Here is a 19,830-nt window from a genome sequence, read left to right on the forward strand (position 1 = left end):
TATATATATATATATATATATATATATATATATATATATATATATATATATATATATATATATATATATATATATATATATATATATATATATATATATATATATATACATATATATATATATATATATATATATATATACATATATATATATATATATATATATATATATATGTATATATATGTTTTGTCCGCACCAAAGGTGAAGGGAAGGAGATTATGTTTTCATCATCTGTCTGTTTCTTTGTTTGTCTGTTTGGCTGCGTGCAGGATATCTCAAAAAGTTGTGGGCGGATCTGGATGAAATTTTGTGGACAGGTTGGGCGCGTGTGACAAGGACGGAATGATTAGATTTTGGTGAAGATCTGGATCCGGCTCCTGGAATTATTTAAGCGATTCATCACTATTGAGAGATGGGGCCAAAAACGACATATAGCACGATATCTCAAAACGTTGTAGACGGATTCGGACAAAAGGTGGTGGATAGATTGGGGTTGTGGCAAGGACGAAATGATTAGATTTTGGTGACAACCCAAATCCGGATCTGGATACGATAATTATTTCATTTATCAAGTGATTCTTCACCATTGAAAGATCGGGCCAAAAACGATATAGTACTGTATAGCATGATATTTCAAAAATTTATTGGGCCCGATATGTTCTTCTGGATCAGGCATTGTGTGGCAGTGGTATGCGCTTTACAGAGTGCCTTTCTAGTATACTTATTTATTGGCTTTATTTGCTCCATTCTGATGGTTGAAAGTGGAATCCATGGGGGTAAAAAATCGCACCAGGAGATTCTATTTTCTTCCTTTTCTGACATTGAAGGTCTCTGAAGAGGCACAGCTGGAGTACGAGCGTTCATCTCAACCTCAGCTGCTACCGTCTGTTCCCAGCGAGTGTCCATTCCTCATTATATATCGAGACTCCCCTAAGACCCTGCTCACTCATGTGCCAGGGCTTGCACTTCTCTTTTCTTCTCACAATCATTATTGTCATTCATTCCAACTCGTTTTTTAATTCTACAAAAACTTCCCGTTCTGGCCGGATAGTACAAGCAGTCAGTCAGCCAGTCCCTCTACTCGATCCTTCCTTGCACTCCACTCGCCTTGGTTACGTTTCTGGCTTTTTACCAGTGCCCTCTTCACAGATTGGCAGCACGATGCATGCATCGTGTTATTATGCAGCATGCCTCCTTGCTGCCTTAGCCATTGCCAAGGTGGGTTGAGCACATGGCCAGCATCTACACGTGAGTGAGTGCGGGCTTCTTGTATACAGTATCTGGCGTTTGATATGCCCTGGTGTGAATGTTGTTCATTTGACGAATCTGAAACAACACTTTAGCATAAATGAAAAGGAGATTTCGTTTTTGGAACAAACAGTGCATGGAATTAAGATTGTTCAGTGATTGTTAGTAGTTGTTTCTTTGTTTGTTTGTTTTTTTATTGAGTTTTATGCTGGCTGCTTGCAATTTTAAATTGTGTACAGCTATTTCACTGAGATTGCCTATTTCCAAAACTCACTTTTCCAATTGAAGTCGAGTACAAAGTAATTCATGAAGTGATAAGAGTCCAAGACAAAATCAAAATGGTTTATTTATAGAATTTAGGGTTACCTTGCCTGTTCTGTTGCCTTTTACTTGCTGAAGTACCCATTGAGTAAAAATCAAAACTCACACATTTAGAACGATGAACATTTTGAATTCAAATACCGGTAGGTGAAATATTTTCATCGATGAGGATTTGGTGAACCTCCTGTCAAAACACCAATGAGAGAGCACTGCCCCCAAATAAGGCCACTCTAAGTGACTTTGAGTGAATTTGCCTGGATTATCGGAATTTCGGCACAGAACTACCTATTATTTTTGAAAGATATATCATTGAAGTCCTCAAACAATTGATACCAGAAATAAACCACGAGGAGCTCAAAGTCTTCTCTGAAATAAACATGACATTCTATCATGCAACCATTAACCTTAAAAGTACCAGGATGACAACTTGTAGTTGAATTATATTCAGTAGGGAATCAAACCCAGACTAGATAATTAAGAGCTGAGTAGATGGAACTCAATGAGTTATCCTTCTCAGTCCCATTCCATACATCCATCCATTGGGACTATACCCTGTGCAGAGCGTTGGTGCTGCCTAAGCAGTCTCCTTGGCTATTGGGCTCAATCCTGGACGGGTCGCCAATCCGACACAGGATACCAGCATGCTGGCACTCATTTTGCCGACCTCGGAAAGATGACAGACTCAGTCAACCCTACCTGGTATTAATTCAACAGCCAAGGGGGATTTGAACTCAGGATCCTAGGATTCCAAGCCCACCACCCTAACCATTATGCCAACACTAGGCATAGTCCCATTAGTTTCACTAAATATTGTAAGATACTGTTCAAAAAGGATGAATATGTTGTGTTATGCTTCCAACACTTCAAAGAGCAATTTATTTAACTCCAAAATAAGATCCATAAATTTATTTAACTTGGCTAGTCATTGTCCTGATGGGTTCTTTTTCCAAGTTGTATCCATTTCGTGGGATATACTTGCAATTGTAGTGAATCCATTCCTCCTGTGATTCTGCAGGCAATCTTTAGAAGTAAACACTCCATAACTTACTTTCTAAACACATTATCTATCGCTTGGGTGTTTCAAACGTCTGGAATCATAGGGGTATTTATATTACATTTTATTCTAATAATTGGTCAAATTGTGAACCACTGACATGCAGACACATATCAACTATTCTATGCATGTTTATTTTAACGTTTCTTAACATTGACACATCGATTTTAGCACATTCATTTCTGATTTCACTCTTTAGATCTTCAATGGTATGCAATCTCGTGATTTAGATGACCCCGAAGAAAAACGTCGTGTCATTAAATCGAGACTATGTGGGAGCCATTCTATCGGTCCACGACGTCCTATCCACCTCAAAGGCATTGTCTCAACAACAACAACAAAAACAAGAAAAAGACGTCGTGCAGAGCACGATACTTGCAAAATCCATAATATAAATTTGACCTCGACAATAATTTGTGGTTGATTTTAATGACCAAATATGCAACTCCTCTTCAAATTTCAAGTCAATCAGATGAAAATTGACAATTTTAGAAATTTGGCCAATGTTGACCTCAAAAATAATTGGTGATTGAATTCAGTGACATGACATGCAAATCCTCTTCAAATTTCAAGTCAATGGGATGAAAATTGAGGATTTTAGAAATACCACATTAGCTGTTGACCTTGGGCCTATGTTGACCTTTTGGTCTATGTTTACCTCAAAAATAATTGGCTGGTTCAATTCAATGACCTGAATTATAAATCCTCTTAAAGCTTCAAGTAAATCGGATGAAAATTGAAGATTTTAGAAATCCCACCTAACTTGTTGACCTTTGGCCTATGTTGACCTTTTGGCCAATGTTGACCTCAAAAATAAATGGTGGTTGAATTCATTAAGCTGATATGAAAATCCTGTTCAAATATCTAGTCAATCAGATGAAAATTGAGGATTTTAGAGATTTGACAAATTTGTTGACCTTTGGCTGATTTTGACCTTTTGACCTCAAACAATAGGCTTCTTGCTTATGTCAAACTCTACCACGTGGTGAAGTTTCATGAAGATCGCTTTAAAATTGTGACCTGTAGGCAATTGACTAACAAACAGACAAGCAAGAAAAAGATATCGTGCAGAGTATGATACTTGCAAAATCCAACCCCCACCCCCCCCTCTCCAAAGGTTGCCACTGATGCATCAAATTGTCCATTTCATTGAGATTAAAATTCACAATCTTAATCAAAGTTCAGGTCAATCGGATGAAAATTGATTATTTTTCAGATTGAAATTGATGATTTTAGAAGTTTGACCTTGAGGTTGACCTTTGACCGTTTGACTTCAAAAATTGTTGCTTTCTCAATTCAGTGACACAGTATGCAAATGCTGTTCAACTTTCAAGTTACTAGGATGTAAATGGACGATTTTTCAGTTGAATATTGATGATTTAGAAGTTTGAGCTTGAGTTGACCTTTGACCTTTTGATCTGAAAAATAATTGGTTTCCCAATTCAATGACGCAATCTGCAAATCTTGTTCAACTTTCAAGTCAATCGGGTGAAAAATGTCGATTTTAGAAAATTGACCTCAAAATCAATGGGTTTCTCCATTGAGACTTCTTGGTGAAGTTTCGTAAAGATCAGTTTTAAAATGTGACCTCTCTGCGATTGACTGAGACAAACAAACAAAGAGACAGACAGAATAACAAAATCGACTGACCAATATACTTGAAAAATCTTCGATTTTGTCAATAAAAAAGGAGAAATTAAAAATATCTCCGATGATTCCAGACTTTTGAAAAACCTTGTACAATGGAAAACACACAATACCACCTTGTACAAATTAAACACTATACATTTACCGTGATATGAATCACAATGTCATTGCACACCTCCCATGAAAATAGAAAATGATTTGTCTTTATGAAAATATTTATTTAAAACACTCATTAAAATCGGAAAAATATGAGATTCTGAAAACACAATCACTTGATTCAGAAACGCAGACACACACACGGACACAGACACAACACACACGTATTCATGTTCTATAGAATTCAACGACCATCTTTTGAATATGTATGTGTTGTGAACAATGCAATCATCAAATAATGATACAATGACATGCCATATTTACTTGAAATATAAATGATTATAATATGGAATAGGCAAAGCCTAGAAGCGAACGTAGAATTCTTCTTCCATTCGATGCTGCAATTTCCGGTTACTTCGGCCTGGATTCGGGATCAGCGATCAAATAATGTAAATCACGATTAAAAATTATTTTTTGATGATGCGGGAGATATCTTTATTAAAATCAGAAGAGGAAATATACACCATGTCTGATATTTAGGTCTTTCATGTCTCCGACGATGCCTTTATCTCTCGGCATGCATCATTCCCCATGTCAAAATCAGAAGCAAAAGGGTCATAGCCAACGACACGGATTCCTAATTGCCAGGGTATTGTGTTGTTGTTTTTGTTGTTGTTGTTTCCTATTCTCTCATGTGCATGCGTTAAGTATGAAGCTCACTACGTTCGCTATAAATACTTGCATTAAATGATAAACACAGTGTGGATTCAGAAAGGAAAAAAAGAAGCAATCTAAGTCCAAATAGATGATGTAGTATTTTTTCTTCCTACATTAATCACATTGAAGCTCTAACTTTGTAACAATCCAGATACCCATTGTCAAATTTGGACACTCCTACACGTTTGAGTTTACATGAGGTGGGTTGCCTCTTGTGTTTTTTTTGGCATTGCCTTCCCTCTTCTTTTTTTGGCATTGCCTTCCCTCTTCTTTTTTTGGCATTGCCTTCCCTCTTCTTTTTTTGGCATTGCCTTCCCTCTTCTTTTTTTGGCATTGCCTTCCCAGCATTGTTTGTCCATGCTATATCCTTTTAAATGCTGAGCATCAAGCAAGGAAGCAGCACATACCAGATTAAAAGTCTTTGGTATAACTTTTCCAGTGTTTGAACTGCCGACCACCCAGACTCAGAGTGGGCACTCAAACCATTACACCACTGAGTCTCATCCTTTTGTTGATGGAAGGTGTAATTAATTAACCATCCATATTATTCTACTCCTCTCAATTTAAGTTTCTTTGTGATCAACTGTGTTTCCATGTTATCCTTGAGAAGAAGCAGCTTGTAACGAGTATCCACATTTGCTGACGCGTTTTGTGATCATACAAGTGTATTACAGCCCCCCCCGCCCCCAACCCCACCCTCTGAGTATATTATAACTATCCTCCCCCCCCCTCCCCCAAATGTCGCTTTGCTTACGAATAAATGTGAACATATGTTGTAAGTGAATTTCAATTATTCGTGCATGATTGGGAGATCTATGGGTACAGCTTAACCATTATCTAGAGAATGGCAAACAGCATGCTCAAATAGAATGCCAATGTGCACCTACAGGGTGTTTCAAAAAGATTGATACAACTTTGACTTCCTGCCATTTCTTTGTTTTTTTGACCTACACCGTTTTCATTTTTGTCAGGTCAAGTCGTGACATTATTGTCAGATCAAGCCAGATTAGATCTGTGACTTGCTATAGTTAGCATGTAAATCTCTACTAACCTGTTTCATGGTCGGGTTGTCGGCGACTAAACCATCTCCCACACCAGGTTTTCTGGTGATGAGGGTGTATAGATATGGACACCGAGCAGGATGAAGAACAAAAGTTGTGAAACGGCGGAGGAGCTCCTTGTGAGCCAACGGCCGTCCATTTCTAGTGTCCAAATGTGTCTGCAGACATCTTCCAGCAGTTGGGTTGTTTTTTTTTTTAAGGAGGTTGGTGGCAGGATTTGCACTCCGGCCACTGCAAAACCCTTCATTCCACAAGACCCACAAATGGAAGGAAATCTGCAAACCCAGTTCATGGAAGTACCTCCTGTACTGCTGCCCTCCGCAGGGCAGCTCACCGGATGACGGGATTTGGGGCAAAGGCTACTCGACCCCAATTCTTTGATGGTAGGAGGAAAGCCACGGAGTAAACCTCCAGGGTCAGATTGCGGTGTTGTGTGGCGGAGTCGTGTTGAGGTGTCAACCACCAGATGGTGGTCTCCTTGGGTTAACATGAGGCGGTCCCTTTGGGTGGGTGCCTGGAATGTCCTATCTCTAAGAGAGGATGATCACCTGTCTCTGTTATCATCTGAGCTCAAGCGTTTGAACATAGGTATTGCAGCACTCCCTGAGGGTTGGAGACTGGATAGTGGCGAGATCATGGTGGGTGGTTCCACCTAATATTGGTCTGATCGCTCTGATGGTTACAATGCCCAAGGAGTTGCTGGAGCTGTGTCAAATAAGCTGACTCCAATGATAATTGAGGTAACACCGGTCAACCTGTGTATTATGAGACTAAGGATTCCTCACTCCTTGGGTGTCGTTTCCCTTGTGTCTGTTTCTGCTCCGACTGAGGTGAGTGATCTCACCGTGAAGGATGCATTCTATATTGCGCTGAAGTCTGTGATTGATCAGTACCCCAGGTGAGATGCTCTTCTCGTCTTGGGAGATTTCAATGCATCGACTGGAACTGATAGGGATGGTTATGAGACGTGCTGGTCCCCATGAGTCTAGAACTGTGAACCAGAATAACACTAAGTTCCTTAACTATGCAAAAAGTCATGGAGTTAGGGTGGCTGGTTCATGGTTTCAGTACCCACAGGCTTGTCGCTGGACTTGGTATTCAAATGCAGGTCGTGTGTCAAAGAAGATTGACCATGTCCTCGTTGATAGTCGCTGGAGGATGATTCAGAACTGCAGGGTCTACCGGAGTGCTCAATTCCTCAATACTGACCACAGGCTTGTTGTAGCAACTCTGAAGTTACAGCTTAAATCTGGGAGAATGGTACCATCCCAGCCAAGGCTGGATGTTGGCAAGCTCAAGGATGAGAAGGTGGCTGAAGAGCTTGCAAACAGGCTGAGTGAGGATTTGGGGGGCTTGAGTGCTTTGGGGAATCCCGAAGAGTTGTGAAGTACCTTCAAGACCACCATCCTTGATATTGCTTGTGGATATCTTGGAACTCACCGTAGGGCGAAGAAGAATTTTGTCTCTCAGGGGACACTGGACATAATAAACCAGAGTCGCAGAGCCAAGATTAAAGACAGAGTTGAGCTGTTGAGGGAGCTGAGGCGTGAAACTGCACGTGCGCCAAGGGTGCACAAGGAGGCCGATGTGCGAGGAATCTGTGAGGGGGTAGAGCATCACCTGTGGTCAAGTGATTCTTGTCCTGCTTGCAGGGGAATTCATACATTGCATTCCTCCAAGCCCGTCCTTTGGTGTACTGCAGTTGGAGCGGAGGGAGGTAGGCTCTTGACAAAGGAGTCCAAAGTGAAGGCCTGCTGAGCCAATTACTTTGAGCAGCTGTACCAGGCTGATTCACCAGCTGTCGAGATGGATGTCAGGGGTGTTACTATCCCTATTGCTGACCCTCCAATCAACTGTGAAATATGGGGGGTGGGGGGGAACACAAAACAGACAGAGCAGTGGAGGGGTGGGGGTAAGGCCGGAGCTGAGACAGTAGAAGACAGAAAGACCACTGACCTGCCTGCGGTGAGAGAGTGAGAGACCCAAAGACTCAGCCTCACCGCGGGAGATGCCAATGATCTTAAACGCCTTGGTTTCCACAGCGTGAAGCCAAGCTCGGTGTGAGGCAGGAGAAAGAGGCGAGAGCAGTACTCCATGAGGCTGTGGTTGAAAGCTTTGTATGTTGTCAGGAGCTCAGGTGTGCCAAGGAAGGACTTTGCATGACGGGGGATGCCCAGTTGGCGACTGGCTTTGGAGGCCAGTTTGGAAATGTGGCTTTCTCAGGAAAGATCATTGCATATAGTGAGGCAGAAATGCTTAAATGAAAGGACTTTTTCAAGAGGATTGTTGAGAAAGTAGATGGGTTGGGGGGGGGGGGGGGTCCAGTCAGTCCTTTTGGAGAGACATAGTGAGAGTGAGATATGAGATTTGTGAGACTTGTCTGTCTGTTTGTCTGTGAGCAGGATATCTCAAAAAGTTAAGGACAAGGGTTGATGTTGGACCTTGAGAGCCCTGCAGGAACATTTGGAGTGAGGGGTGGGGGGTGACAAAGCATGGAAAGAGCAGAAGGTGCAAGACCAAAAAGGAGGTGGTAAAAGACAAATAAATCACTGACCTGTCTGCAATGGGAAAGAGGCTCATAAACTAAGCTTCATTGTGGGAGATTCTTATGATATTGAAGGTCCAAGTTTCCATGGTGTCAAGCTTAGCAAGGTGTGAAGCAGGTGAGCCAGCCAAAGGGAGGGGTAGCAGTACTCCATCAAGCTATGAATGAAGGCCTTGTAAGTGGATAGTTCAGATATTCCCAGGAAGGACCCTGTAAAAAAACAAACAAACAAACAAGCAAAAAAACAGTTACCACCTAAGCTAACTGATCCAAATATACACCCTGCAAAAATTTCTTTGTGGGAGGAGGGAGGGGACTTCACCCAACAAAGGATGCCCAGTCAGCGACTGGCTTTGGAGGCCAACTTTGAAATGTGGTTTGCCTAAGAAAGATTGCGGCTGATTGTGAAACACAGGAGTTTTGTGGATGAGTTGTGTAGTTGACAAGATCAAGCTAATTCGATTTTGGTTTTGGTCCAGATGTAGATCCATCCTATTAGTGGGCAACAAAAGGTAAACTATTCAACCTGGCGGAGGTAAGCGCTCTCTCGAGTGCCATTCCAGTTTGAGCTACGTCAGAGAAATAAAGTTCACCCAGCCGCAATCATTAATCTGCACTGATTTGGTATTGCTTTAAAATAGGACATTTCGAAAGAGCGAAAATGCTTAATTTTTACTGAACTTATTGTGCAGCTTGCATTTTTTTTTTTTTTTGCATTTCACCTTTCAAATCTTTAATTCAGTTTTGAACTTTCTCTATGAACCTTATAAATAAGTTGTTCCATAAATGCTGATTCAGAAACTCGCCTCCCGTTCGCCAGACTGTATCTGTACTTTTACGCTCAGCAGTTTAATCTGGCCCCAAAAACCGGTATCAAATCCTGAAAAAGTCTCGCATTCGGTTTAATAAATCACTTCTTGTCGCACGTCAGGCATACCCAGGCGCTTTGTGACTTGGTCCAATCTTATTATTGCTCTACGGGCTGCCCGCCCCATACTATGCGACTCGTATGGAAAGAAGAAGACCTTGTGGCATTTTAATTATTTTTCTACTGCTATACATCCCCATGTAATTGCAAATTTCGTCTAATGTTTATACTTTCCCATGGCGATATACTGTATTTGCAATTTATATATTCCATTATCAGTGCAATGCACTGTTTGCAAGCATGCTTGTATTTTCCAATAAAAAATGAGCTGGCACTTAATTGTTAGGATTAATTTAAAGCCTAGCCTGATTGCAAATACCTGTATTTTCATTTCCTTACTGGGAAATTTTATTAATCAAGTCATGCACATCTCTGGAGCATATTGACATGCAAACAACTTGATGCCACATTTGACTAGAATGCTTTTTATGTGGCCTGTCCACCACATCCTGCTGTGTTCTTTGAGCTACTTGAATCACAAATAAAATAATCAAGCAACATGTAATGTGAATACATTTGCAGTGGTCCACTCAACTGAAAAAAACCTATGGGTTTTCATTTTTTCACAGACTAATTGCTGCACAGTTCAGCATCGGACCAAGCGATCATGGGTCATCCCTTCAGTCGGTGTACCTGAAAACCTACCACAAAGCAAGTTACCATACTTTCTGTTGCAGGTGAGAGATGTTTGAATTATAATTGAGCCCAATACTGTAGAGTATGTAGAGTACAATATACCTATATTTCTACAACTTTACCTCCGCCCACCGAAGGAAGGACGGAGGTTATGTCTTCACCCCTGTCAGTTTGTGAGCAGGATAACTCAAAATGTTATGGACGGATTCAGACGAAGTTTGGTGGAGCGGGTGTGTGTGTGTGTGTGTGTGTGTGTGTGTGTGTGTGTGTGTGTGTGTGTGTGTGTGTGTGTGTGTGTGTGTGTGTGTGTGTGTGTGTGTGTGTGTGTGTGTGTGTGTGTGTGTGTGTGTGTGTGTGTGTGTGTGTGTCAAGGATGAATTGATTCGATTTTGGTGAAGATCCAGATCCACATCTGGATGCGAATTTTTTAAATATCGTTAGTGATTCTTCACCATTGAGAGATAGGGCCAAAAACGATATACAGCACGATATCTCAAAAGTTAAGGATTGATTCGGACGAAACTTGGTGGACAGGCTGGGTGTGTGACAAGGACGAATTGATTAGATTTTGGTGAATATCCAGATCCGGATATCTCAGAAAGATATTTTTTATTTATTTTAATTTTTAATTAAAAATATTCTGAACTAATTCTTCACATTGAGAGATGGGGCCAAAAACGGTATACAGTATAGCATGATATTTCAAAAGGTTGTGGATGGTTTGGGGCAAACGTTGGTGGATGAGTTGGGTAGGTGAAAGAACAAGCTGATGAGATTTTGCTTCTGGCCCATCAGTGGGATACAAAACGTAAACTGTTCAGCCTGGCAGAGGTATGCGCTTCACCGAGTGCCTTTCAAGAGGAATGCTATCAAATGTCCTCTCTATCTCTCTCTCTCTATCTATCTCTCTCTATCTCTCTCTCTCTCTCTCTCTCTCTCTCTCTCTCTCTCTCTCTCTCTCTCTCTATCTCTATCTCTATCTCTATCTCTATCTCTATCTCTATCTCTATCTCTATCTCTATCTCTATCTCTATCTCTATCTCTATCTCTATCTCTATCTCTATCTCTATCTCTATCTCTATCTCTATCTCTATCTCTATCTCTATCTCTATCTCCTTGTGAAGGCCCCTCCTCCCCCACCCCACCCACTTCCACATAGAGTGGCCTTTGGCCTTGTCAAGGCTGAGTTCCATAAAAAGATATGGTGAGGGAGATTTATGTCTGGTGTTAGCTTAGTGGTTAGGTGGTGGGCTTGGGATCCGAGGATGCTGAATTCAAATCCCACTTGGCTGTTGAATTAATACCAGGTGGGGTTAACTCTGCCTGTCATCCTTCCGAGGTCGGCAAAATGAGTGCCAGCTTGCTGGTATACTGTGTCGGAGTGGCGACCCGTCCAGGATTGTGCCCAATAGCCAAAGAGACTGTTTAGGCAGCACCAATGCTCTGCACAGAGTATGGGCCTGATGGATGGATGGATGGATGGATGGAGGAATGGTTTTTGCTTGTTGTGGAAGAGTGCTTGATTCATCAACATGTAAATGGAGAAAGCAATCACAAAAATATATTGTGTGCATGGCTGGTTCAAACAGATGAAAGGCGCAATTACTTTTTCCAAAAGAAATGTTGCTTGGTCATTGCTGTCTCCTTCTTCTCATGTTTGTAGCACCTGGATGCTGGTTGCATCATTGATGGGCTGTGGCTATTCTGCTTGTCATTTACCCCGACACAGCAGGGCAGGAATTTAGAATTTCCCCAGAATACTTGCCTACAATAACCTGCAGCACCTTCTCGATAGATCATTGGCTTCATTGCTAATCTGTGAAATGTGGAAATTGATTTAAAACAGCTCTTGATGTTAAGTAAAATTACTTCACTTTAATGGTAAGAATTGGATAAGTAATTGAAGATATGTAACTTGAAAGATTAAATTAATCGACATCTCCATGGTATCCAAGAACATCTCCACTCATGGCTCGCAGACTTCCTCTCCTGGCACAGCCAATGTGTGGCCCAACATGTGGTGTTTCATGGAGTTCTCTCAGTCCCTCTTCCTGTCCAGGCTGGGATTCCTCAAGGCAGCTTTCTGGACCCTGTGGTTTTTCTGGTTTTCATCAATGATCTCTCTGACTAAAAATCCTCTTTATCTCTTTGCTGATGACTCCACCCTCTGCCGTACCATCCATCATCCCTCATATTGGCAATCAGCAGCCTCTTAACTCTCTGCAGACCTGGATAAAACCACAAGTTGGTCCAACACGTCAAACATGTTTTTCAATCCTGACAAATCTCACACTCTCACTATCTGAAAGGAATGCCTGAAACTCGCCCCCCCCTCTACTTTCTCAACAATCCTCTTGAAAAAGTCCTTTCATTCAAGCTTCTGCATCTCACTATCTGCCATGATCTTTTCTGGGAAAGCCACATTTCCAAACTGGCTTCCAAAGCCAGTCGCTGACTGGGCATCTTCCATCGTGCAAAGTCCTTCCTTGGCGCACCTGAGCTCCTAACCACATACAAAGCTTTTGTCCACAGCCTGATGGAGTACTGTTCTCCACTCTGGGCTGGTGCTCCTGCCTCTCACCTTTCTCGGCTTCACGCCATAGAAACCAAGGCCTTTAGGATCACTGGTATCTCCTGTGATGAGGCTGAGTCTTTGGGTCTCTCACTCTCTCACCGCAGGCAGGTTGGTGGTCTTTCTGTCTTCTACCATCTCCTCTCCGGTCTCACCCCCCCCCACTCTGTCTGAGATATTTCCCCCACATATTTCCGCAGGGTGTTCAAGGTCTGCCAGCAACACCCTTCTGGTAAAACTACCAAAATTAAGAATCACTGCTCACCTTCACTCTTTCATTCCTCTTTTTTCCCCCACATTTGGAACAAACTCCTGCACTCTCTTCAATCCCACTCTTCCCTCCAGGTTTTCAAAACAGCTGTTCACCACCACCTCGTATCTTCCCCTATCCAAAACCATGTTCTTTTCTACCCCTGCTAATCCACCCCAAATCCAACTCGTTCAAATTCCCTGCTTTCCTTCCTGAAAGTCCGTCTTGTAAGGATCTGAAAGTCCATGTGCTGTCCATCTTGATTACCCCTGTAGCCCGCCCCATTGCTCTCCTTTCTGCAGATCTCATGTTTCTGTTCCACACATTTTTCCCTTCCTTCTCCTGCTCCTCTTGTCTCCTGCTAACGTTGTTGTACATTCTTTATGTTAGCTCTCATGCGAGCCTTGACATTGTATTCAACAAAAATAAAAATAATAAAAATGGGATGTGGACAAGGCAGAAACATAGTCAGCCAAATGGATCTCAGCATCACTGGCAGAAAACGTTATTTAATTAACTTTGTGAGAATGCTCATAGGACTAGCTTTGAATATGCACGATAGCTTACAAATACATGATGATTCAAACATACACATCCCACAACCCCCTCCCTCCCTTCACCCCCACTTTCATCGGAAGGCACCAAGTATGCATTAACTCAAGCATCCCCTCCCCCCCCCTCCTCACCCCCTCCTCCAATGTAATAAATGTATAACCTTGCACTGTGTTAATTCCTCTTCCAAAGCAATAGAAAACATATCGTTACGGACCTCACTTCTGGATAACAACAAGAGAGAGGCATGTTCCGAGAGACCACGAACACCAACTGCAACCCTTAACTCGGACCGGATCCTCGTGCTCAAAGTCACTCCACCGTGCCAGTTAAGAGAGGCTTTTGGGGAATTGTGGCTGTGGCTACGTGGCGGTTAATTATTTGGCCAAGCAAACCAATGCCACATGACCAATTTCCCACCAGGAATGCCATTCGGACCAACCAAAAGCAGGATAAATCAGGACGCATTAAAATACTTCAATAACTTATAACACCACAAGGAAACAAAAGAGCGATGAATGACTAAAGGAATGATGAGAAATGCAAAGGAGAGAAAATGGTGTGACCTCAGTAAATAGTGAGGGAAATCATACATGAAATTACAGGAGTTCAAACACATAAAGTACATTAAACACATACATTTTCTATTTGGACTTCGCAGACATAACCGCACGGAAAAACTTGGAACATTCACTTAGTGTCTGCAGACGAAAAATGGATCCTGGAACCTAATTGAAGGAGGGAAAGAATGACAGACACTTAGAGTCAAAGAAGAAAGAAACAGCAGGGGATCTAAAATGCACTCCCAGCAAACTGGTGACCACTTCTGTTGAAGCGATCGTCAGCACAGCCCATGCTCAACCCAGGCTTCACGTTTCCTTCCTTCCCTCTTTCATCCCATCCCAACCACACGTTGGTGTGTGGGACTCAGGAGGCCTCGTCCATAGGACGTGAGCAGCGGGATGCTTTCCTGAAAGGCAGCATGGTGACAGACTGGGTCATTCTACTGCTGCTGGAGAGGCATGAGGTAAAAGCATTGGAGCGGCATGAGGTAAAAGCATCTGTGCGGCATGAGGTATAAGAGTCGTGGAGATGCGAGGTAAAAGCTTCGGGGTGACGTGAGGTAAAAGCGTCTGGGCGACGCGAGGTAAAAGCGTCTGGGCGACGCGAGGTAAAAGCGTCTGGGCGACGCGAGGTAAAAGCGTCTGGGCGACGCGAGGTAAAAGCGTCTGGGCGACGCGAGGTAAAAGCGTCTGGGCGACGCGAGGTGTGCCGTCTGGGCGACGCGAGGTAAAAGCATCTGGGCGACGCGAGGTAAAAGCGTCTGGGCGACGCGAGGTAAAAGCGTCTGGGCGACGCGAGGTAAAAGCGTCTGGGCGACGCGAGGTAAAAGCGTCTGGGCGACGCGAGGTAAAAGCGTCTGGGCGACGCGAGGTAAAAGCGTTGTGGCACCAGGTAAAAGCGTCGGGGCGGCACGAGGTAAAAACGTCATGGCGACACGAGATAAAAGCGTCGGGGTGACACAAGTGCGTGAGGTAAAAGCGTCGGGGCGGCACGAAGTGAAAGCATTGGGGTGCGTGAGGTAAAAGCATTGGGGTGATGCAAGGTAAAAGTGTCGGGGCGCGCGAGGTGAAAGTGTAGGGGCGGCACGAGGTAAAAGTGTTGAGATGATGCAAGGTAAAAAGCATTGGGGTAACGCAAAGTAAAAGCATAGGAGCAGCACGAGGTAAAAACGTCATGGCGACACGAGATAAAAGCGTCGGGGTGACACAAGTGCGCGAGGTAAAAGCGTCGTGGTAGCACGAGGTAAAAGTGTCGGGGTGACGTGAGGTAAAAGCGTCAGTGCGGCATTAAGTAAAAGCATTGGGGCGGCATGAGGTAAAAGCGTCGGGGCGACGTGAGGTAAAAACATCGTGGCGGCGCGATGTAAAAGCGTCAGGGTGGTGCGAGGTAAAAGCGTCATGGTGGCGTGAGGTAAAAGCATCGTGGTGGCGCGAGGTGATATCGGCGGGGCGGCGTGAGGTAAAAGCGTTAGGGCGACATGAGACGTGCATGTGGAAATGAGGAGGATGTGAAGTTGGCGAGAAATTGTGGTAAGTTGCGAAAGTCTGTTCTGGCGTGAAAGGTGGAAAATTACTCTGGAGGAACAGCTCTCAAACTGCTCTGGCTGAGGCCATGAGAGAGAGAGAGAGAGAGAGACAGAGACAGAGACAGAGACAGAGACACAGATCTGCTCTGTGTTTTATACCCTGCCCTCCCCCTCGCTGGCTGCTTGTCTTTGGCCTTGCCCTGCCATATTCACATCACGTGAAGGGGCGGGCGCACAAAAGGTCGTCGCCCGCCGAGATGTCTCAACATCGCCGTTATTCTGCTGCCAGGCAAGAAAATGAGTGAACGGATGTGTGAGCAGGTGTTGTCTTGAACGTGAATGGTGTTAAATGGTGGAGATAGAAAGATAAAGATATAGAGTGGTATGGAAAAGGTGAAAAGGAACAGGCCCTTTTAATGCTGCTTACACACACAATGCATATCGATCACATGAACATGGTCCACCTTACTCGAAACAGATTACTGAAGAAATAACTGTGTGTGCGTGTGTGCGTGCGCATGTGCGCACGCGTGCTTCCATTCCCTTGGGGGATGCACAAAGTCCAACCCTGGGCCACAACTGTCACAATACATAAAATGTGGGTTGAAGTACCTTTAACCGGAATGACAACAGCAACACGGTGTCGTAAGAACCCTGCAGGATTGCAAATGACATCTGGCACGATTGATGTAGGGACCTCAGCAAAGAGCTGTTGGCATAAATGGCTTAAGATTGGAACATGTCCAATCAAATATTCTCTGTAAAATGTGATTTAACATTAGAACATAGAAATACAGCACAGTCATACAACATATCAAATACTCTGATTGGGGGGGGGGGGGGGAGAAGTCATCAAAATGATCACTCAGTACTGATTTAAGATAGAGCCAAGTGAGCTGGATACTTTCCACTCAAGTGTCATGCTCTCAAGAGATGAGCCTGGAACCAACTAACAGCAACGAAACCCTTGGGGACAAAACTTGGTTGCGTAATCATAAATTAATGGGGTTTTTGCATACTATTTTAATCTATGCATGTGGAAGAGCTTAATGACAGAGCAGAGTTCACAGACTGGCAGATGATCAAAGAGGGACGGGGAGACAGACACCACATATGAGTGCATGAGTGCCAAAGAGAACACAAGAGTGGGTACGGCATGTTGATGATCGACTCGGTTTGAGATTCAGCTGCTGTCATGTGCCTCTCATCCTCATGGGAGGTATATTTGCTTGCAAAGCACTCTTGCTAACACGTACATGTTGTGAAGATTGCTTTGCAAAGATGATACTTCATTTTGATCATCACTCTTATGTTTGTTTGTAACTTATGATGGTTCCCAAGCTGTCTTACTGAAGGTGCAGACTAATAATCAGATTGTTGAGGCTCAAAATGGGTCCCATGAGGCTGTAAAGTCACAAACGTGACAGGGGATCTTTTACAGGTTGGAGTGGTGAATTCTGTACACATCCCTGTAGATTAGAAACACCTGGTTGGTCCGGTTTCTGATTTTTACGCCCCGCACAGGAAGCTGTCTATCAACATGAAAGTGTGATCAGTTTCACGCTTGGGCTCCTGATTACATGTTATCCTCATCAATATATAGCCCTTACCTGACAGATATTTATTATCAAACAGGTTATGTCTGACAAGGAGGTACAAGGGAACATTACCTACAGCATCGAGGGTGCAGGAGTTGACCCAGGCCCCATCGGTCCGTTCAGCATTCGGCGGAACACAGGCAAGATTTTTGTAGAAAAACCCTTGGATCGGGAAGAGAGAGACTGCTATCAGGTATGGCAACAAGGGAGAACATTTGCTTATTGGAACAAGTATGATGTTTGCTGCTTGTCATCCAGTTTTTCATTCACATTTACAAAGTGAGATTAAAAAAAAAATATATATATATATATATATATATATATATATATATATATATATATATATATATATATATATATATATATATATATATATATATATTCCTGGGCTGATTTTATAACATAAAGTGTACAACACTTATTCATTTTTTCTTTTATGCCATTCTGTTTTTCCTTCCTGTGTTTTCTTGCATAAATACTCTTTGTTTGATGCTTCCTTTTTGCCTTTTCTGGTTTCACTTTTGAATTCTCACGTTATGAGTGGTCCAGGAAATCTCAAGATTAGAGCATGCAAACATTCAAGCACTGTTGGTGTTTTATCCTTACTGATGTTCATAAATGAGCATCGTTTTTTGAGAATATTAGAAAAACACAAGGGACAATTATCCTCCTTTTATTGTTACGATTAATTTTCTTTTAAGTTTGAGGCTCATGGAAGAGTGGGGTGATGTGGGGTATCAACGAGCAGTAGCTCAACAACAATTGAGCACAATCAAAGGATGCACGAATATGAAAAGAAAGACAATGGTAGGGATAGGAGATGTCGTGAGATGGTGGTGCAGTTCCCCTTCTAAGTAATTTCCTGAATGAATATTTAAATTGTGCTTGTAGTTTCGTTAAGCATCTGTTGATGTTTTTCGTTCTTGATTCTTGTTGATAAAGGCCTTCAATCTCAAACAAAGGTGAGGACCATCTTATTGGACATATCTCAGGACATATCCTATGTCTTTGCATTTCCAAGACGGGCGATAAAAAGGAATCACATCCTTAAAACAACAACAACCAAGCCAGACATTTCTGAGCAGGCAAAAACCCCGACTCCAGGAATGACAACGAGCAAACCATGCCTGTGGAGTGGAGGATTAATGGGCGTGACGTCAGAGAGGAGGAGAAGGGAGTTAGGATCACTCAGAACATGGAGAGGAGCATATAGGACAGAAGCGAGTGAGGCAGGATCGGTGCTTGGAAGAGAAGGGCATTATGGCTGGCTTCCCCTCGACATGGTAAAGAAGGCTACATGATTCTCGTGCTCGTGCTGAGGTGAATTGGCTCGCGTGATGGAGTAGGACGCTGGCCATTGACTGTTGGCTGGGTTGTGTGAGACCGTGCCTCGAAGCCTCATGTTGTGCTATCGGGGAAGAAGATGGCACCATTCTGTAGAGGAGCAGCGTCAGCAAGAGCAATCAATGAAAAGAATCTGCATGGTGGTTTCTGAGACCAGGTGTTGAGTAACACCACCTTAATTGCCTCCTGTATGTTTCCTGCCCAGAGAGCGGATGGGCACCATTTTTGGCGCATTTTCCAGTGCAGTGTCTTGGTTTGGTGAACATCAAGCTTCAGAAGCTCATCTCTGGTCACAGAGCTAAGTGCCAGAACAGAGGGAGGATTATTGTTTTATTTGTTCTGTCCCCTTGTCTGAAGGATTTAAGTCTGTGTGGAGGTGCATCAAAATTCGATTTAGGTTTCCTCACCTTTCATTATTATCCCGTTTTCAATTATTACCATTGTAAGTATTTGATTCATTTTTATTAAACCCCTTATTTATTTAAGTTGTTTGTGTTAGCTATTTGTCATGGGTTCGAGATACACCTGTGTTGTGCTTCCGTCTGCTATGCATCCTTGCCACCCTCCATCCCGCACGTGCCATAATCTCCGAGAATCGCAGCTGTAAGCCTACAAGGGCAATCGTTCGGCTATCCGACCAGGTAGGGCTAAACCCTCTGGACACCGAAATATATATATATATATATATATATATATATATATATATATATATATATATATATATATATATATATATATATATATATATATGTTTCATATATAAACATATATAGATTTATGAAAAAAATAAAATTATATATATTGTTACGGCTGTGGAAATTCGCAAACCACCATTCAGGTCGCGTAGGTGAGATAACTCTAAGTACATGTGTAGTTAGCCCCAAACCCGTTGTTTAGAGGGAATTTATGTGATTCATTCGGGCTGCGACGCTTTGAGTTAGGCGTTTTTCTGTTCTATATTTATTTTGAATCAACCGCCATAACCATCAAACCACCACCAAAAATCCTCCACCACCCTCACCTCTCTCCTTCTATGGCCATTCCCGCATCACCTGTGAACACTGAGCGTCGGGCTGTCTTGGGCTCGTTCAAGCGAAACGCACCGAGCCGCGAGTGCAAATAGCGGCCTTTCCGAGGGAAAATTGGGATCAAGAATGCTACACGCCCACTTT

The 19,830-nt window shown here is 42.9% G+C and overlaps 1 protein-coding gene across 3 annotated transcripts in view; it reads left to right on the plus strand.

Moving 5' to 3' along the window:
* The first annotated feature begins 364 nt into the window (after positions 1-364).
* LOC147022951 (cadherin-15-like) overlaps positions 365-19,830 on the plus strand; it is a 171,363-nt gene continuing 151,897 nt past the window's right edge. The window contains exons 1-3 of one of the 3 annotated variants that reach the window (XM_085887912.1): positions 365-1,218; positions 10,187-10,294; positions 17,352-17,507. In XM_085887912.1, coding sequence (XP_085744038.1) covers positions 949-1,218; positions 10,187-10,294; positions 17,352-17,507 — 534 coding nt within the window. In that variant the 5' untranslated portion in view covers positions 365-948. The remainder of the gene's footprint in view (positions 1,219-10,186; positions 10,295-17,351; positions 17,508-19,830) is intronic. The other 2 variants (XM_085887913.1, XM_085887911.1) reach the window with 2 other exon arrangements.

Source organism: Eptatretus burgeri, chromosome 7 (assembly GCF_056783735.1).
Source record: "Eptatretus burgeri isolate ZD-2024b chromosome 7, Ebu_testis_v1, whole genome shotgun sequence".
Lineage (NCBI taxonomy): Eukaryota > Metazoa > Chordata > Myxini > Myxiniformes > Myxinidae > Eptatretus > Eptatretus burgeri.